Below are 18,278 nucleotides of genomic sequence, written 5' to 3'. Positions count from 1 at the left end.
CCAAGTTAGTAATATTAGTTTTAATGTGCTTGCTGCAGCCACCAAACATAAAGTGCAGTTTCTCTCTCGCTGCTTTTGGTCCAATTAAAAGTTTTTTCTTCATTTAGCTTTAAAGAGTTTTTACCCATCGGTACAATAATGTCAGAGAAGCAGGCAAACATATACAGTCATGAAATGAGTTTTAAAATGATGAATTGAAAACCAGCATGTGGTAGCACTTTCAAATAATCAGTTTACATACACATAATAATCATGCAAAAAGAACAGTATTAATAACAGGTGTACAAAGCTACAGCAGAGCGCATTGAATGTTATCTAATGCTCAGTTATTGGTCCATACAGACTGTATAGGGGAGACCGGGGATGGTTGTAACAAAGGAATAGTTGTAACACTCTCAGTTTGGCCAATTAGAAACGAGCTGTGGTGACATCATCAACATAGTCCATGCCCATTTACAGTTGGAGCTCACTGGTGAAGCCACATGTCTCTGAGTCCAAATTTGTCTGTTCTAGAGCCAAAAAACAGTTTTTCAGGTGGGAAACCAAACATTTTCATCACAGTTGTTTTTTGCATAGTGTCCATTGTGTTGTATGTACAATTGTTTCACTTACATAGGTTCAAGTAGTAGTTTCTCTAGTTTAATTTGATGTGTTTCATTAGTGCTAGCTTTGAAGCTAAATGCTAAAAACAGTTAGCTCTTTCATGGCTGCTAAGCATGGGGAGGGTTGCAACTCTTCGAAAGTGTTTATTGTTCAACGGTTAAAATGCTGTTCAAACATCAACCTCATTCAGGCTACAACGCACACACACACACACACACACACACACACACACACAGGTTAATACTTTATTATTCTTGATTTTATTTATTTTATGTTATACATTTCTATTAATTTTAATATTATAATTATTGTATTCTTACAAGTTTGTTGCAGTTGCTTGAATACATTTAGCCTATTGTGAATCTTTTTTAAGAACAATAATTTAATTGTTACATCCATCCCCAGCTAGTGTTACAACTCACCCTGGTACTGGGGTACGTTGTAACAATATACGTCTTTGTATTTGACATTAATTTCCATAATCTGTGATGGTTTAGTAGAGGTCAAAGTGTGTGTTATAGCAGACAAATATGGGTACCACTTATCAAAATTTAAGAGCTCTAACAAAAAAATCCACTGAGTTACACTTGCTCAAACAAAAAGTGTTACAATCATCCCCGCTCTCCCCTACTGCTGTGTAGAGACTATGTGGAAATGCATACAGTTTAAGCAATTTACCAAGAGTGGTGTCAGGGTGCACAGGTCATAAGCAAAACCAAAAACAAATAAATAAATTATTGGTAAACATACAAATGCAAAGTATAATTCAAGTTTTTATTGGATTGAAAGGCTTGGTCAATGGCATACATATATTATTCTCCAGGCATACAGGAAGATCCAGCACCCTTCGTCACATACGGAGATGAAGTGGAGAAGGTCTTTACATTTAAGTCCCTGGCGATCGCCATCTCCCAGGACCTTACCTGGGCTGCGAACACCACGGGAGTGGTCAAGAAGGCCCAGCAGAAACTGCACTTTTTAAGACTGCTCAGTAAAAGAAGACTAAAAGACAACCTGCTGGTGACCTTCTACCACTCCACCACTGAGAGTGTGCTGGTCTGCTGCATCCGACAGGAAGGCCCTCCAGAGGGTTATCAGCACAGCAGTGAAGGTGATCGGCTGTCCCCTGCCCTCTCTGGAGGACATCTCCAGCTCTCTGTGCCTCAGTAGAGCCAGGAGGATCATCAAGGACAGTTTCCAACCAGGAAATAAACTCTTTGCACTGCTGCCCTCTGCAAGGTGCTATTCAAGGCATTATATTCTAATACAAGGCACTTATTTCTTATAATATGGCGGTGGACACCAGTGGATAAAGAAACTAACAAATAAGTCTGGGAGGAAAGAAGGAAACAAACTAACAAACCAAAACAAGTCACACATATGTCCCCATACTTCACTCTACAGGGTCACATACTCACAGAGCAAGTTCATAATGATGTAGGCTTATATACTGTTTTGATATGAGGCCATAACCGATCCCAAGCATATGCACCTTTCTCCTGATCGCCATTTATCCTACTGAGCATACATTCATAAGATGCTATTTCCATCATTGCATTACAAACAACTAACAACTTAAAATTTCTAATACTCTAATCCAAAGTGGTCTGACAAAACTACATCCCCATATACAGCGCAGGAAAGTTCCTATTTCAGTTTTACATTTCCAACAGCTATTGTTGTTTAACCACTTTATTCTGCAGAGTTGTAACGGTGTATGATGATATTTATGCAGTACATTATATTGTGTGAGCTTCCCCCTGGCTTCTTTCACATACAAATGCAATATAGAGATGATTAGTGCATTTACCAAACTGATACAGACACCATCCTCTTTTAGAATAAACATAGCCTATACATATATATATATATATATATATATATATAAGGTAAAAAAACACAATAGATCAGAGGTTCGATCCCCGGCTCCTCCAGTCCGCATGACAAAGTATCCTTGAGCAAGATACTGAACCCCAAATTGCTCCCGATGGTTGTTCCATCAGTGTGCAAGTGTGCCAAAATCTGAGTAGCAGGTGGCACCTTGTATGGTAGCCTCGGCCACCAGTGTATGAATGTGTGTGTGAATGAATGGGTGAATGTGACTCGTGGTGTAAAAAGCGCTTTGAGAAGTCGGATGACTAGAAAGGCGCTATACAAGTGCAGGTCTATAAACCATTTACCAACCCACCCAAACTAGTCACCAAAAACAAAATCGAAGGATCCTACATTATATTGTTACATATATATAATTGTTATAAACATTATAATCTGCAAATGTATGATCATAAAGTCATAAAGTTCTGGTACACATTAAATAAAACACATTGACTTCCAATTAATATTCACAGTATGTTTTCAAAGTGACGGAGCATTATGAAATCTTATTGTTGCAGTTGTTGTTGTTGTTGTTGTTGTTGTTGTGATGACTTGATGTTGTGTTATCTTGCTGTTGTTATTCCCGAAGCTGTTGTGAATATGTTCTATTTTGTTATTGTGTTTTTAAATTATAGTGTCTTTAAACTGAGAAATTGTTCTCCGTTTCCTGCCCAGGGACTCTGGTGCAGCTAAGTAGCTGTGCACTGTCCCTGTTAAATAAATAAAATAAAGAAATAAATAAAAGTTTATACATATGATGGTGAGTTTCACCTTAATAAATCAGCATCAACATTCATATTTATAACTGTAATATGATGTTTTCAGCGCTAGCATCTAGGTAGATCAGGCAAATCCTATTGAGATCTCATTTTTAGTGAGACGTGAGCACATAGAGAAAATTCAACATATTTGAATATAAAAATATGATGCAAAATATATAATTAAAATGTACATTAAATCATTAATAATGAAAATATAGGTAAATATTACTCAGCACAGCTTCTCTCTGAGTTTCTGATCAGAAGTAAATAAAGGAGCATCTTTACACACCACAGTCACTTAGTTCGACTTCATTTTGAGGTTTAACTGTGAATTCATCTTGAAAAAAACGCTTCCTGTGGGGCGCAGCTTGTGTGTGTGTGCGCGTGCGTGTGTGTGTGTTAGTAGGCATAGAAAAAGTCAGAGGGAGAACCATCGAGTCTGTTTCTTTCAATCCTCTTGTTTCGCTGAACAGGCAGCTTGATTTTTATTTTCTTTTATTTAACATCTTGCAGTGGATACATTCACAAATCTGATCAACTGAGTAAAAAGCTTTACGGAAACAAGACAAAAAACAAAGGTCATCTCAAGAAAATCAACAGCATGGGTGTCTGGGCCACACTCGCCATGCTCCTCCTGTTCATAGCCACCGTCGAAGCAGATGAAGGTAAATATCAGTTCTTTATTCTGTTGTATTTTATCTTACTTCATATTTTAAAGTCAGAAAGTTTCAGTAGATTGGTCTGACTGAAGATGTGGCATTTCAGAGCACCTTCTCCAATTTCCTGTATTTCATTTCTGCACCTTCACTGCTCTGACTACTGTGTTGAAAAGTTATCTGTATGTTTCACCTCACTGGATTCTGTACTTCTTTTATTCTGATGTTTTGATATACTTTAGTCTGTTTTGTAGTGTAGTATGCCAAATAGTTGCCTAAAAATGCTGGCTATATGGGTATGGATAGATTTCATTTTGACATCTAGTCGTATTTTTGTTATTTATTGAGGACTCTTGTTGAAAATATTTCACTGTATGTGAGACATTACTATGATGTAATGCACCGTAACACAGGGAAAAAACATCAGAGTCTAATGTGCATAAGACGAGCTGAGTCTTGGAAACCCACCTCGGCTCTTTGATCGTCCCCATTTCTCTCTGAAAAGTAATGTGGACGAAGGGTCCTGATGAAATGAAAAACTGAAGTAAGTACACTGAAGTAACTTGATACCTGTCTGTGTGTTTTAATGCAAAGGAGGGATAGAATTCTGGAGAGAAACTTTCACAATGTCCTGTCCAGAAAACGGGACTTGGTTCAAGAAAGGAGTCAAAGAACCCAATGTGGGAAAAGAGTATAAACTCACATATGATGGCACAAACAAAGGCTCATTCTACTGTGAATATGGTGACGACAAAACAAAATATTATTTCTACGTGAAAGGAAAGGGTGAGTACAAAACTGTAAGATTCCTCATGATGTGCAGTCTGTGTTTTTTGTCCTTACTGAGCTTTCACTTGTTCAACTGCTGATCTTTGTCATCTAGCATGTGAAAACTGTTTCGAGCTGGACGGGAGGTTGTTTGGGCTGGTCATTGCTGTGGACGTGTTGGGGACGGCCGGTTTGATGATCTTTATCTTCAGTTGCACCAAGAAGAAAAGCTCAGCTCAACCTTCTCACACTTCCAAAGGTGAGAATGCACTCAAGCAGCTCACAAAGAACGCAGCGCTACGCTACTTCACACACTGCTTGGTTGAGTTAAAGGTTATCTAACGTCACTCGGACCAAAGCACTTATCATGCATCTTTTAGCACTGACACATGCTGGTTTTTCAGTGAGACCTACAGTGCGTCCAGTTGATAAAAAGAAATGCTGATGCAACTCTTACAAATGACTGGTGACACATGTTTCTGTGTTATCGTCTTCTAGCACCTGCTCGTTCAGGAGGCCGGGGTCCACCTGTCCCAAATCCTGACTATGAGGTAGGTATTGTATGTGAGCTCCATTTTCAGATGCGTTTTACTTTTGCATTTGTTGCATTCAGCTGATTGTTTTCTCCTGTTTGACTCCAAATGAGCGCAGCAGTAATCTTCAATCATGTTTCAGCCAGATATTGTAAATAGCGCAAACACAAGATGAAAAACATGTTTGTAAAAGAATCATAGAAATCAAATTAAAGCTTCGATTAGCAACGGCAATTTCACCAATTCATTTTTAAAACCTCAAAGGAGTGGTTAGACATTAAGAAATATACTGATTCGCTCTTTGGACCTTTTTGTATTTCAGAGTCTGAGCCAAGGTTTGGATTTGTATTGCATTGTGTACATTTGATCTGGTTAGTTTAGGCTTTACATTGCAATAATGCAAGCAAACTAAAGAGCTATACATGACGTACCCGCGTCTCCCTGTACTTCACAGTGATTGGTTTGTAGACAGACTCTCCCGTTCTCTTGTATCCCTTCTCTCTCAAATATTGAGTTTCCTTAAAAACTTATCAGACCTAATGTCAGTGAAACATCTGGTGGCTCTTTTTGTTTTGTTGCATTGTTTTTCCTTAGAACTTGCTGTGATTGGTCCGAACCATCCAAATGAAACGTTGGCAGATGCTATTAGCACCCTGGTGTCCGTGACCAACAATGCACCCAATTACACTTGGGTGTATATATTTCTGGGCCTCCTGGCAACTTGGAGTTATGATGTTAAAATAAACGTGTCTACTGCACTGTAAACAGCGTGCGTTCTGCAGTTTTGTACATCCTAAAAATTAAAAATAATAAGTCAGCTAAATCTAAAATTGATAAGCTAAGACCCACACAAGACTCATACCTCAGTGCTTCACCCATTCATCCATCAATTCTTCCTCCATACACGGACTTTACTGCTATTTATACTCTATATATACATCACCTGACTTTCTCACAGTAGATTATCAGTGTTTTCTCATAAAGCTACGACTTTAACCTCAGAGAATATCCAAGATTAGCTAGTTTTAAGTCTAACCATGATCTCTGTGTCCTAACTGTAACTGCCTTCAACCTGGACACAATGACATGATGAGAACCAGCTAATCACAGCGCAAAATGGGATGCGTAATAACCCGTCGTACGGATGGGTGTAAATAACGGAATAGATGTGACACTCTGTAAACGTTTTCACAGTAGAAATGAACCAAACCTGACTGAGACCACCTCTTTCTAATGGACCAAGGTTTGGCTTTTTAGTCCACAATGCGGGAGGGTTTCACACCTCTAATTTTGGTTTGGATCAATCAGAAAAGTCCAAACCAAACAAAGCAGGGGTGAAAGGGCCTTTAGATCAGTACCACAGGTAGGCTGTGGATGACTAGCATAGGTCACCAAGAGTGGGAGAAGGGAGACAGCTAGCCTTGCTCAGTCTGCCTACACCAGAAGCTCAATAACCAACACAACATTATTATAACTTGTTTAATCTGTAGAAACATCAAAGTTTAAAAATTACTCCAGGAAGTCACTTTGCTCATCCGAGAAACAATCAAGCATGTAATCCCTCATAAAATCTAAAATCTTCTCATCTCACGCAGCAAAAGAAGCAAACTTCCTAAAAACTGTCCTTTTAAGTAAAACAAAACTATTTCATTTTCAAAGTGAATGTACTAAACATAATTGAGAGTAAAACCCCAACACACTAATCCGTGTAAAAGCAAGATGGCAGCCATCTCTGCCAAGTCAGTCTGCAGTGGATCCCAACACAAAAGTGGACAAAACCTGATCACATTTTATGGTTGAAACTTGTTTATGATTAATAACGTTTGTAGTTTGATATGGCAACAAATCTGACCAATTGTAGTGACAGTAACAAGCTAAGACGCTGTTAATTAGGAATTACTCATTTGAAGACACTGGGACTTTATTTTTCGCCTCGTTTGAGAACATTGGGACTGAATTATCATTCATGATGTTTTGTTTTTTGTAAGTATTGGGTCTCACTGATCCCAAAAAGTTAGGAGAAATAAAACACGCACGCTAACCAAATGTTTGGGTCTCAGGAAGTTTGTGTGTATTGTGATCTAACCTTCTCAAAAACAAAACATTTCACACATCTTAGAAATCATGTGATTCTGTGACTCTAACGCTGTCTATGTTGTGTGTGTTGACAGACACTGAACGTGCAAAATCGCGCCCAGGATCATTACTCCTTCTTGAACAGGACGGGACAGTGACATGTCACCTGACATGAACATCAGTCATGCTCCAGGTCGCATGCAAACACTGGCTTTTGCTCTCTTGGATTTAAAGGGTTGCTTAACCCAAATGGCATCAAAAAAAGAACTCACTTAGCCCTGGTATTACTTAGCCAGGTAGTGTCATTTTCATTTGTCCAGGTCGTCTGCCACCACTGTGAGTCATTACAGGTAATGGCATTTAGTTAATGGAAGCAGTACAGCAAAGGGTTAACCTGTCTCTGCAAGGACAAAAAAGATTGGGAACTGCTTTAGACTGTTTTAGATTTAATCTTTCAGTAGTGTGAGTACTACAAACAAATTCTCATCCATGTCAGTGGTGCGGAGGCAGAAATCTCGGAGACAGATATCTGGACAAATAAATGCAAAACTATCTGCACGGCTAGATACCATGAGAGGTTAAAGGAATACTTTACCCACAAAATGACCATTTGCATATCAGTTACTCGCTGCATGTTACCTTGAACTGGTTGAGAAAACACTGTTTTTCTTGCATGCCTCCGAGGTGAGCGGAGAATCCACAACTTTGAACATTCTTCATGAATTGAGGTAAATGGGGACCTGGTTTCACAACAGCAAGACTATATCGCACAAGGGTCCATGTCATTGCTTCGACAGCCCATTGTTTCAACATCCCATTAGTCCGACTGTCCGCGGTGCTGAACAGCTCGCGGCGGGCGTATGGTGTGCCGCGACCGGCTTGAGGCGGAGCAGGCTCATGGCTTATGTGTTTGTCACTTTCTTTTTCATTTTAACCCACACCATGATCTTTTCCTGACCCTAACCAAGTGGTTTTTGTGCCTAAACCTAACCAGACCTTAACCACATAAACATGAAACATGTTTACAGCCTCGTACTAAAAAATGTTTTAGTCTCTAAAGCAAATTTCCCCTGTTCATGACAACTGTACAGGGGGTGAACTTTTATATAACTCACCTGTTAATGTTTTATTAAGGCTTAAAGTTACCCATTATTAAAGACAGGTAACTTTGACACATTGTCCTCTTGTCCAAATATGGTCCCATCTAGCTGCAAAAAGCCAAGATGCGGATGGCTGAAATGCCGAACTTGAGGCTTCAAAACCAATGGGTGACATCACGTTAGCTAGGTCCATTGATTTATTGAGTATAATCCAAGTCTCATTTATCTAGTTGATGCTCAGTACTTCCCAAACACATGCATTTTCAATAAATACATGCGTTTCAACTCTGCTCAAGCATAGCTCATATACATGGTATCCTCAGACATGCTCAGGGAGTGCTACTCATTGGTGGAAGTGTTTCATATTGATTTACATTTTAGTATAAATGTGTAAATGCGTTTGGGAAGTACTGAGCATACGACTGGATAAATGAGACTTGGATAATACTGCACACAAGCCGTGTGAGAGTATGAAACTGATGTTTTGATAGTTAGCTGATGTTAAACGTGGTCGCCAATGACTTTAATCACGAAGAATGTTCACACTTTTTGGATTCTTGGTTCACCGTTGAGGAATACAAGAAAAACAATGTTGTCTTCACAAATTCAACATAACACAGGGTGAGTAGTTGTTAAACAAATGCTAATTTTGCAGATGAAGTATCCTTTTGAGTGAGAAAACGTGGGGGCAGTTTAATAAACATAATGTACATACAATGTCCTTTTTTGTTGTTGTGGTGTTAATTATGTTTTAGCGCTGAGGTCATAGTTAGTGTAATTCTTTTTTTTAATAAATATTTTTTAAATAATCTGCTCCTCTCATGTGTGTAAATAAGAGAAACATTTCTCAGTATAATGCAGTCTAGTACAACAGCACAGGACTCGAGGGACATGACTTGACTCAAGTGGCAAATTTGAGGACTTGAGACTTGCTTTGCTGACACTGATGAAAGACTTGACTTTGGTGTGCATGACTTGAGACAGATGACTTGAAAGGACTTGACTTTTTTTATTTAATATTTGTATTTTTCTAGACTTTTGGAAGTTACATTTTGTGTTTAAAATACGATGACGCACATGTCGCAGCAGGAAATGAAAATGTATTTTCTTTAGTTCAATGACTGGCTCATAGTTCCAGCTGTACTTGTATATTTTTATATGTTTCGAGTGCAAAATCCTAATTTGTAAAGTAACTAGTAACTAAAGCTGTCAGATAAATGTAGTGGAGTAGAGGTAGGCGATGTTACGAGAAGAAAAGACTCAGATTTGCACTTGCAGTACCTGAGTAAATGTATTTAGTTACATTCCACCACTGGGTGCAGCTTATAATGAATATGACTTGACTTGTGACTTGCTTGACCTGACCAATGACTTGACTTGCTTAATTTTCACCACAGTGACTCAGGACTTGCTTGAGACTTACTGCCACCTCTGCCTCTAACTATGGCCTTTCTAATGACCATGAATAAATTTATGCAGCTGCTGTATTGGATCACAGCAGATTGTATAGGTGTATAGGTGTTTGTTTGTTTTTTTTTGTGGTGTACTGACCCTTTATATAAAAGAGAACCATCTAATTTACAGTCGTGTATAAAAATCATATTGTCATTTGAAATAGAGAGATACCGGTCTACCTGTTTTCTGTACATATATGTCAATGTCATTGTTAGTTCTGACCTTGTTAGAAGAGCAGCTGTTTGTCAGACGTGTAAAATGTTACCACACAAGCTTATTTTGTTCATTGCATCAACTCGCTTCCTGTCCTTTTTGGGTTTTTTTTTTTTTTTTTTTTTTGCTTTTTCATTTTAATCTGCAGCGCTCATCTTCTTGTTACTGTATTGGACAAGCGTGTCACTAATGAATAAACCACAGTCAACTCTGTTCTTGTTTTTTTCTCTGCTCATGGTCGGAAACAACACCGAGGGGTTTCTATCTACAGATGTATCCGTGTTAGATTCATGAAGTGGCCCCGAAGCCGCAGCTCACATCCGTAGCACACCCACAAGCACATGATCACCATCAATATGTCTTCATCGCTAGAGTCTCTCTTGTGTTAGAGACATGCCATGCTGTTGCTGGAAACATTTGACACATATCTGAAATCTATGCATAAATGAAAATGGATTTCATACTCATAGTACACACAGTGGAAATGTTGGGTCATGTTTTTTGCGTTTGTTTTTCCCAGCAGTGACAGGGCACAGCTTTAACGGTGGAAATGAAAGCTGGAAACATGACATAATATTTCTTCTTCGTGCAAATAATTAATGATTGATAAGTCTATCATATTGCGAGCAGCTCCGAGGTGTAGTGTTTAATGGAAACACTCCCACACTTACTGCTACAGTTATCTTCATCGCACATCAGCTGTGTGTTTGTGTGAGAGAGAAACAAAGAGGTAGAGGGGGGGGGGGGGGGGGGGTGTATACAGTGTGCTCCTCTATCTGACTGTCTTAAGTCAAACTGTTCCCACACACAGGCCTACATCTGTTCGCTTAAGATCATGCACGAACGTACACATTTACGTTGTGCGAGGGCACACACAAGCGTGTAGCGAGTACTTGAAAGTGTGTGCACATGCACTGAGTCAGAAGTTGCTTGTGTGTGTGTGTGTGTGTGTGTGTGTGTGGGTCGTGTTTCAGGGTTGTGTTTCTGAGCCGAGCTGTCTAAGCTTTGTTGTTTGATCTCTCTTCCCTTCCTCAGGTAGAAAACTGCAGTTTGTAGCTCTGTCCCCGAAGCGTCAAGAAGACTCTGAGCAGTGATGAAAGAATTTAAGTTATCAGATTATCTGTCATGGAGGGGGGCGCTTCCACTTCCTCTCAGATAGCTTCTTTCCTCCTCTTCTTTGTTACTATTTTAACCTTTCCATCTTTATTTGTTACCTTCCTCTCTGCTCATCTTCACAGTTGTTGTGTAATTCTGTCACTGCTATCTCTGTGTCTCTATATTCTCATCTGTTTCATATATTTGGTTGCAACAGACTGAAATAGACCTCCGAAAGACTCTCATCTTCATGAGATAATAACGACAGACTGCAGCAATAACAAGTAGTGGAGGAAGTATTCAGCACAAGTACTAATACGATAATGTAAAAATACTCATACCCTGAATTTAAGCTTGTGCAGTGTGTAAGATTTAGTGGCGTCTCGCATTGGGGACTGCAGATTGCAACCAGCTTAAACATCCTCTGGTTAGAATTCCTTCATCGTTCATTGTTCAGGAGGTTTTTACCAGGAGCCGAATTATCTGCAGAGGTCTCTTCCTCTCCAACACAAACAGACCAGCTGATTTAAACCAGTGAAGTGACTGAATAAAGCAGTTTCAAGGTTCAAATCAGTGTTTTTCCAATGATATTTGGTTCCTCGAAGATGGGTTGCTTGTTCAGCACCTGCCAACTTGTGACTCACCTTTTCCTCTGAAAACTGAAGCCAGACATTCAGGAGGTTTTTAACATGAGTCAAATAATCTGCAGAGGTCTCATCCTTTCCAAAACAAACAGGCCCAGTGATTTAAACCTGTAAAAACACTGAATAACTAATAATAATCTTCATTTATAAAGCCCTTTTCAAAACAAAGTGCTTTACGGGAACTGCCCATTGGTACGACAGCCAATTGTTCCGACCATATTAAACTCATTGTTCCGAAGTCCGTTCCGAAATCATCGTGATGCCCTGTGGTTAAGGTCTGGTTAGGTTTAGGCACAAAAACCACTTGGTTAGGGTCAGGAAAAGATCATGGTGTGGGTTAAAATGAAAAAGAAAGTGACAAACACATAAGCCGAGAGCGTGCTCTGCCTCAAGCCGGTCGCGGTGCACCATACACCCGCTGCGAGCCGTTGAGCACCGTGGACAGTCGGACTAATGGGATGTCAAACCAGTGGGCTGTCGAATCAATGACATGGACCCAGTGCTTTACATGTCAATAATTAAAACAGACAAGACATGAAAACAACTTTAAAAAAACCTGATAAAACCACTTTAGCGTATAATTTCTACTGTCTATTTCACAAATAGAAGGAAACATTGACGCAGATGGGTTTGCCTTCTCGAAGGCATATAGCAGATGACAGCGTTTGTATTTCAATGTGTTTTCTTCGAACACAGGCGAATTTCTAAAGGAGCAAGTTGAATCACTCACAAGCAGTGGTGGCTGCTGGTCTTTCAAACAGGGGAAGCTCACTTTAAGTTTACATCATAAAATGTGTCATATTGTAGCGAGGCAGTAACTTATAAAAGGAACATTTAATTGAAGCCGTTTTTCACCCACATTCATGCCACAGAACCACAGCAAAACACACCTCAAAGATTTTCAGATGGGTAAAAATGAGCTATATGGCTTATGGAAATAAGGAACTCTGACGGCACTCTGTCAGAAGACTCCACTCACCGATGCCAGTGTGTATTTCCAAAGCGCTGTCAATCACAAAGGGGTTCAGCCTTTTAGACAATTCCTCCAATCATCCTGCATACACCGAGCGTCCTCTCCTGCCTACCACTCCATGGTGGTAAACGCATCCTAGCGCACGTTTAATGCAATGTAAATTCTTATTTTAATGTAAATTCAATAGTGCATATTTGACCATTTCTTCTATTAAATTTTAGGGGAAGTTCAGCCTCCCTTGTTGTCTCAGAGCAATCACCCCTGCTCCAAGGACACATTCTCTGCTCTAGAGAACAGGCCCTCAAACCGCTCTCTCTGTGGGTCCCCCTATCCCATGGGCCCCAGTGCAACCGCAGGCCTGCACTGTCCATATTTACGCCCTTGTCAACTTGGTCTCATTCTCAATCATCAGTCGTTGAAATCCAGCGCTTGGGCAGTGACTCCCAGCGTCAGACACCAATGAAAAAAGCCATCTTTTTTTCTTTTTTTGTTGTGACCAAATTTTTATTGTTTTTTTTTTCTTTTTGTTTTCATCATGGAAGAAATACCACAACTGAAAAATACAGTACTGACAATACATGCCATATCTACATCTGTACTTGAATGTATCCACAAATATATTAAGCATATAGCGTATTTACATAAATTAGATGAATAGCAATACAAAAATAAATTTGAGCGATACTCAAAATGTTTATATACCTTCACTTATCCTCCTATAATACAAACAATAGCTTAAACCCTACTCTTTACCCCCACCCCACCCCCCGTGGCCTGAGTTATACATCATTTGAAATCATTTGAAATCACTATCATCACTATCATCATTGAAATCACTAACCATAATCATAACATTAAAAAAAAACTTTTAAATTAGATCTTATGGCTAAGTTACTAACTATAAACCAAAATTTCATAGTAAGTGATAAAAATCGAGATCATTAGATAAACTAATCAAAACAAAATACAAGAATAAGTATCTACATACACACACACCTATACATGAATCCATATATCTATATATCTATAAATACAGATACATACATGCATGTACACATTCATAATAAATAAAATAAAATAAATAAAGTAAAATGAAGAAAAACTCACCTTTATATTTTACATTGATTTAAATGTGTGATTTAAAACCAGCCTTCAATGGAATAAAGACTCTGGTCTTAAACTGAGTAACTTGTTCATCAAGATTCAATGTATAATCCAAGTGAGCCAGTCTTTTCACATCGGCATTATACGCGGCCAGTCATCGTTACAGTTTATTGGCGGAAGATTATAAAGCCAAACCCTTTGCTTTTTCCTAAAGCCAACCATGTGCTTTAGTTGTCAAAAAAAGGTCAATTTGCATTGTTGTACTGACGTTGTGCTTTTATTTTGAAAGAGACTGTATGTAAACAGTAAATTTACTGTGAAAACGGAAGTGTATTTTGAAAGAAAACAATGTATGTAACAAGCAGAAGATGACACAGCATCACAGAATGTCAACAACCAACACACCCAGGGTAATTTTCACACTAGCCCCTTTTACACTGCCAGATTTTCGGTGAATGTTGGGCCGTTTTGCCGGCAACCTGAGAGCGTTTAGACACACAGAGCCAGATTGGCGAGTTGATCCAAGGTGCCCAATTTTCCGCCCCGTAGGGTAGATATACTGGCGGAACCTTTTTGGTTCGAGGCACCCTTCCGCAACAGGAGGGACTGTTGATGACTTGTGGGAGGAGCTGTTGATGGCGCCACATGACCGAGCCACTGGCGGTGGATAAACAGGAAACAGCTGATAGCAGGAATTAGCAGGTAGTAGCAAGAGGGAAACGCAAACCTGACAGACACTCGGGAGACAAGGAACTGCACACCCTCCTTGCCCTCACAAACGAAGAGGCCATTAACCGTCAAATGACGGGAACGGTGAAGAACGGGCCGACTTACGAGAGAATCACCGAAGGACTGACCAGCCGAGGCTTTGTCACTGTTTACATCACATGCTGAGCTACACGTTTTGTTACTTGCTCACGCCCCCCATTGCCCCGAAAAAGGCGCATTCTGTATAAACAAAAGTAAGTAGGCAGCATTTTGCTGCACTCCCCGATTTTGTTTTTATACTGCCAATGCTGAAAGAAGACTGATTGGGCTTTCCTGCAAATTTGTACAATTCCTATTTAAAAAGGGCTAGTGTAGGTCCATGACCAACCGTAGATATGTGACGAGGTCGGAGTGAGAATGTGTTGCCTCTATATTGCACATTTTTTTCATTTGTTTGGATCTGAAAAATAAATGACACATTTTTGTTCTCACCCACTGCCCGCTCACGTATAGCTCGTTTTATCCCATGCCCGTACCTGTGAATTTATATATATGTACATATTTTTACCCAATACACAGGTTTTTGCAGGTTACTAGTCGGGTACTCACAGGTAAACCGACGCGGTGCAGGACTCTGCGGTGGTTACTGGTGATAAGAGAGAGTGCAGATAGGTCTGTGAACAGTGAACAGTGAGGCTGATATGTTATTGCCAAAAAAGTAGCAATCATTATGGTATCAAAACCTGGGTTTGATGTTATGGAAAAATTCCCCCTGTGACTGATTTCTGATTATACATTACATGATTAGATTAATACTGATGAGTCAATGTGTAAGCAGCTTTTTACTGTTGTAGGTGGTCGAGGTGGAGCTAGTTTAACTGCTTACTGTTACAGTTTGGTTGTTTAGTGCAGTCGTACCCAATGTACGATAGGTTTTTTTTAAAATAATTTTTTATGACTTTTCTTCCGTCTTTGTTTATTTGTTCAATACTGGACAATTAGACCTCTTCAAGCAGTGAACAATTATCTTAACATTTATCTTTTGTGGAGCTGCAAACAGCTCTCTGAACGTGCCCTGAGTAGACACGGCATTTTTTTATAATGGTTTACGAACCACATGAGAGCCGTTGGTGGTGTGGTATATTTTATAAGACTAAAATCTTAATCTGAAAAGTAGTGTCAAATAAATGTGATATAAAAAACACAACATTAACCTTCAAAATGTATTGGGGTAGAAGTAGCAAAAAACCTAAGCACCGCATTGGAGTAAATGTACTTGATGTAGAAGCACAACAAGACAGCAAAGTTTTTATTCCTCAGCTTTTAATGTTGCATCAGAATAAAGTCAGTTTCGTTGAAAGAAACATTTCATTTTTACGTCACAATATGAAATGGCTGCTGTAGCACTCCTAATTACAGTACGGGAGGAGACAAACATAGACGATGAATTAAAATACCACAACAGAACAATATCACAACGCTAAATTACAACACACAGCAACAAGTCAACAAGTCACTCTTTATGTGAGCGGTCTTTTAACAGCGATATCATACAGGCATGGTGAAAAGAAATCATGAGAGATTTGCAGCGTAAACAGCACCATACAGAGCCACATACATTAGAGATGAACGACACACATCACGGATAATAGACTTGTCCCTCCTGCAGATGTCTGAGGCACAAAGGACACATTGGAGAGCATGTTTTCAGAAAGAGGTCGGGGTCCAAGGCAGCTATTTTTTAAGCACGTCATACGTATCCCTGTGACGTGCTTTTAGAGGCTGAGGGAGGAACGGTGGGATGAGGAAAGAGAAAGGAGAAAGAGAAAAAAGGTCATTTATCGTTTCATCTTTAAATGTGATATTTGAAATGCCGTCACATTTCATCTTACCTGGTAATTATCATCAGTGTGTCTGCTGCTGTTCGTTTCATGTGGAAGAAGGTGCTTCTTGTCAGAGCCTGAGGATAGAAACGATGATCATATTAATAGCAAGAAAAAGAGTAAAGTAACAAACAGATTCTAATGTTTTTTATTTCTAATTACTAAGTTCTATTATTGCAGTATTTGCATGTGTGTTATTTAACACTGGAACTGCCATTTTTTGTTTACCCTCTACAAGCAGGAAATACCAGCTATTAATGAATAGACTTAGAGATTTTACTTTTCTTTTGAGAGGTGACTGGACCGGTCCGAGCCTGAGACGCAATGAGATAGACGGCAACTCCTATCACAATGGTGGCCACCACGTCTCCCACGACTATTCCTGTTATTGAAGCCTCGTCGAGCTCTACGCAGTTGTCACAGGCTGGACACACACACACACACACACACACACACATACGAACACAAGACATACTGTACTGTTAACACAGTTTAAATGCAAGTAAAGCCAATACAAAATACAAATACGTGAGTGCAAGACACAAGTTTTGCTGCAGAACTTACTCCGGAATTTCACATAGATTTTTGGCTCATAAGTCCAGGTGCTAGGAGGGGGTTCAGGACTGGAGGTTGGACTGAGGGTCCGCACACATTTGTACTCCCCTGTGTTCTCATCCTTGTAATCCAACACTTCAACTTTTTTATCATCTGCATTTGTTATTTCATTTCCAGCACCACAAGACAGCTTAATCCCATTAGCGAGTTCGCTCACTTTGATCTCAGGATCTGGGCAGGAGAAAGACAGATTTAAACATAATGTCACACATGTGGTTGGTATATGCAGCCCAATTTAACTGTTAAAGTAGTCTTCTTACCGGCACAACTGACAGATGCTGTTGGAGACAGTCGGAAAGAAACATGAAAACATTTATGTTAATGAAACTGGTGAACAACTTGGGACTATTCAAATAATTAATAACTGCACTTGTTTTTTTTTCTTAAAACCCAACGGATGTTGAAAGGCCTACCTGTCAGTATCCAAAGCAGCAGCAAACCGGCACGGAGAATTAATTGACATTTCATCGTGTGTTTACACCTCTGAGTCCTGCCGATGACCAAAGGAGAGATTATTGATTACTGTAAGTAAAAGAAAGTGTGCAACAGAAAACAGGAAGGACGCCATTTTCTGCTCGCTGTCAACCATTTTATTGTAACAAGACAACAAGAGGCATGATGTAGGAGTGTTATTTCAAGAGAAGTATTTTAGGTTATCTAAAGTCTGACTTTGGGTTTAGTTCATTTCACCAAAATGAATCATATTTTTGGTCTTTATCAAATCACACACTGCCGCACAACAGAAACTGAAATATACAGCAAATTTGAAACAAAAGTACCGACCTGGAAATAAAGAGCGGCTGCGTCTCTCCTGTCACACCACCCAGTCTCTGTCTGTTGAAGTGTTGCGGTCTGTGTGTGTGTGTGCGCGCGCGTGCATGTTAGAGAAGGAAATGAGTGTGATTGGTTCATTTTGTGTCTCAGCAGGCTTTGTTGATTTCTACATCTGTTGGTTTCTGTGTCTCTGTGACTCCCAGCAACTGACACAGGTGGAATATCCAAGTACATTTACCAAAGTACTTGTACTTACATGAGTATTTCCATTTTATAACACTTTATTCTTCTACTCCACTGGAGTTCAGAGGGACATGTTGTACTCCGCTACATATATTTGCTAGAAAGAGTAACTCAACAAGTTAAGATTTAACATACAAAACATGTGAAGGGGTTTTATTATATGATGCATCACTGTAAACTGCAAAAACATTAGAGAAGA

The 18,278-nt window shown here is 39.5% G+C and overlaps 2 protein-coding genes across 2 annotated transcripts; one reads left to right on the top strand and one right to left on the bottom strand.

Moving 5' to 3' along the window:
• Positions 1-3,656: 3,656 nt before the first annotated feature.
• Positions 3,657-10,243, top strand: LOC125889401 (T-cell surface glycoprotein CD3 epsilon chain-like). Its single transcript, XM_049577359.1, has 5 exons — positions 3,657-3,904; positions 4,490-4,681; positions 4,779-4,922; positions 5,162-5,214; positions 7,368-10,243. The coding sequence occupies exons 1-5, from the start codon at positions 3,841-3,843 to the stop codon at positions 7,428-7,430; spliced, it is 516 nt and encodes a 171-aa protein (XP_049433316.1). The 5' UTR covers positions 3,657-3,840; the 3' UTR covers positions 7,431-10,243.
• Positions 10,244-15,898: 5,655 nt separating this feature from the next.
• LOC125888790 (T-cell surface glycoprotein CD3 delta chain-like) lies at positions 15,899-17,943 on the bottom strand. Its single transcript, XM_049576392.1, has 7 exons — positions 17,846-17,943; positions 17,476-17,552; positions 17,323-17,340; positions 17,012-17,233; positions 16,728-16,871; positions 16,457-16,524; positions 15,899-16,346 (listed from the first exon to the last, which is right to left on the bottom strand). Exons 2-7 carry the CDS (start codon positions 17,528-17,530, stop codon positions 16,299-16,301), a joined length of 555 nt encoding a protein of 184 aa, XP_049432349.1. The 5' UTR covers positions 17,531-17,552; positions 17,846-17,943; the 3' UTR covers positions 15,899-16,298.
• Positions 17,944-18,278: the final 335 nt, after the last annotated feature.

This window comes from Epinephelus fuscoguttatus, linkage group LG5 (genome assembly GCF_011397635.1).
Source record: "Epinephelus fuscoguttatus linkage group LG5, E.fuscoguttatus.final_Chr_v1".
In the NCBI taxonomy this organism is placed as follows: domain Eukaryota; kingdom Metazoa; phylum Chordata; class Actinopteri; order Perciformes; family Serranidae; genus Epinephelus; species Epinephelus fuscoguttatus.
This window is presented reverse-complemented; position numbering and strand designations above follow the sequence as displayed.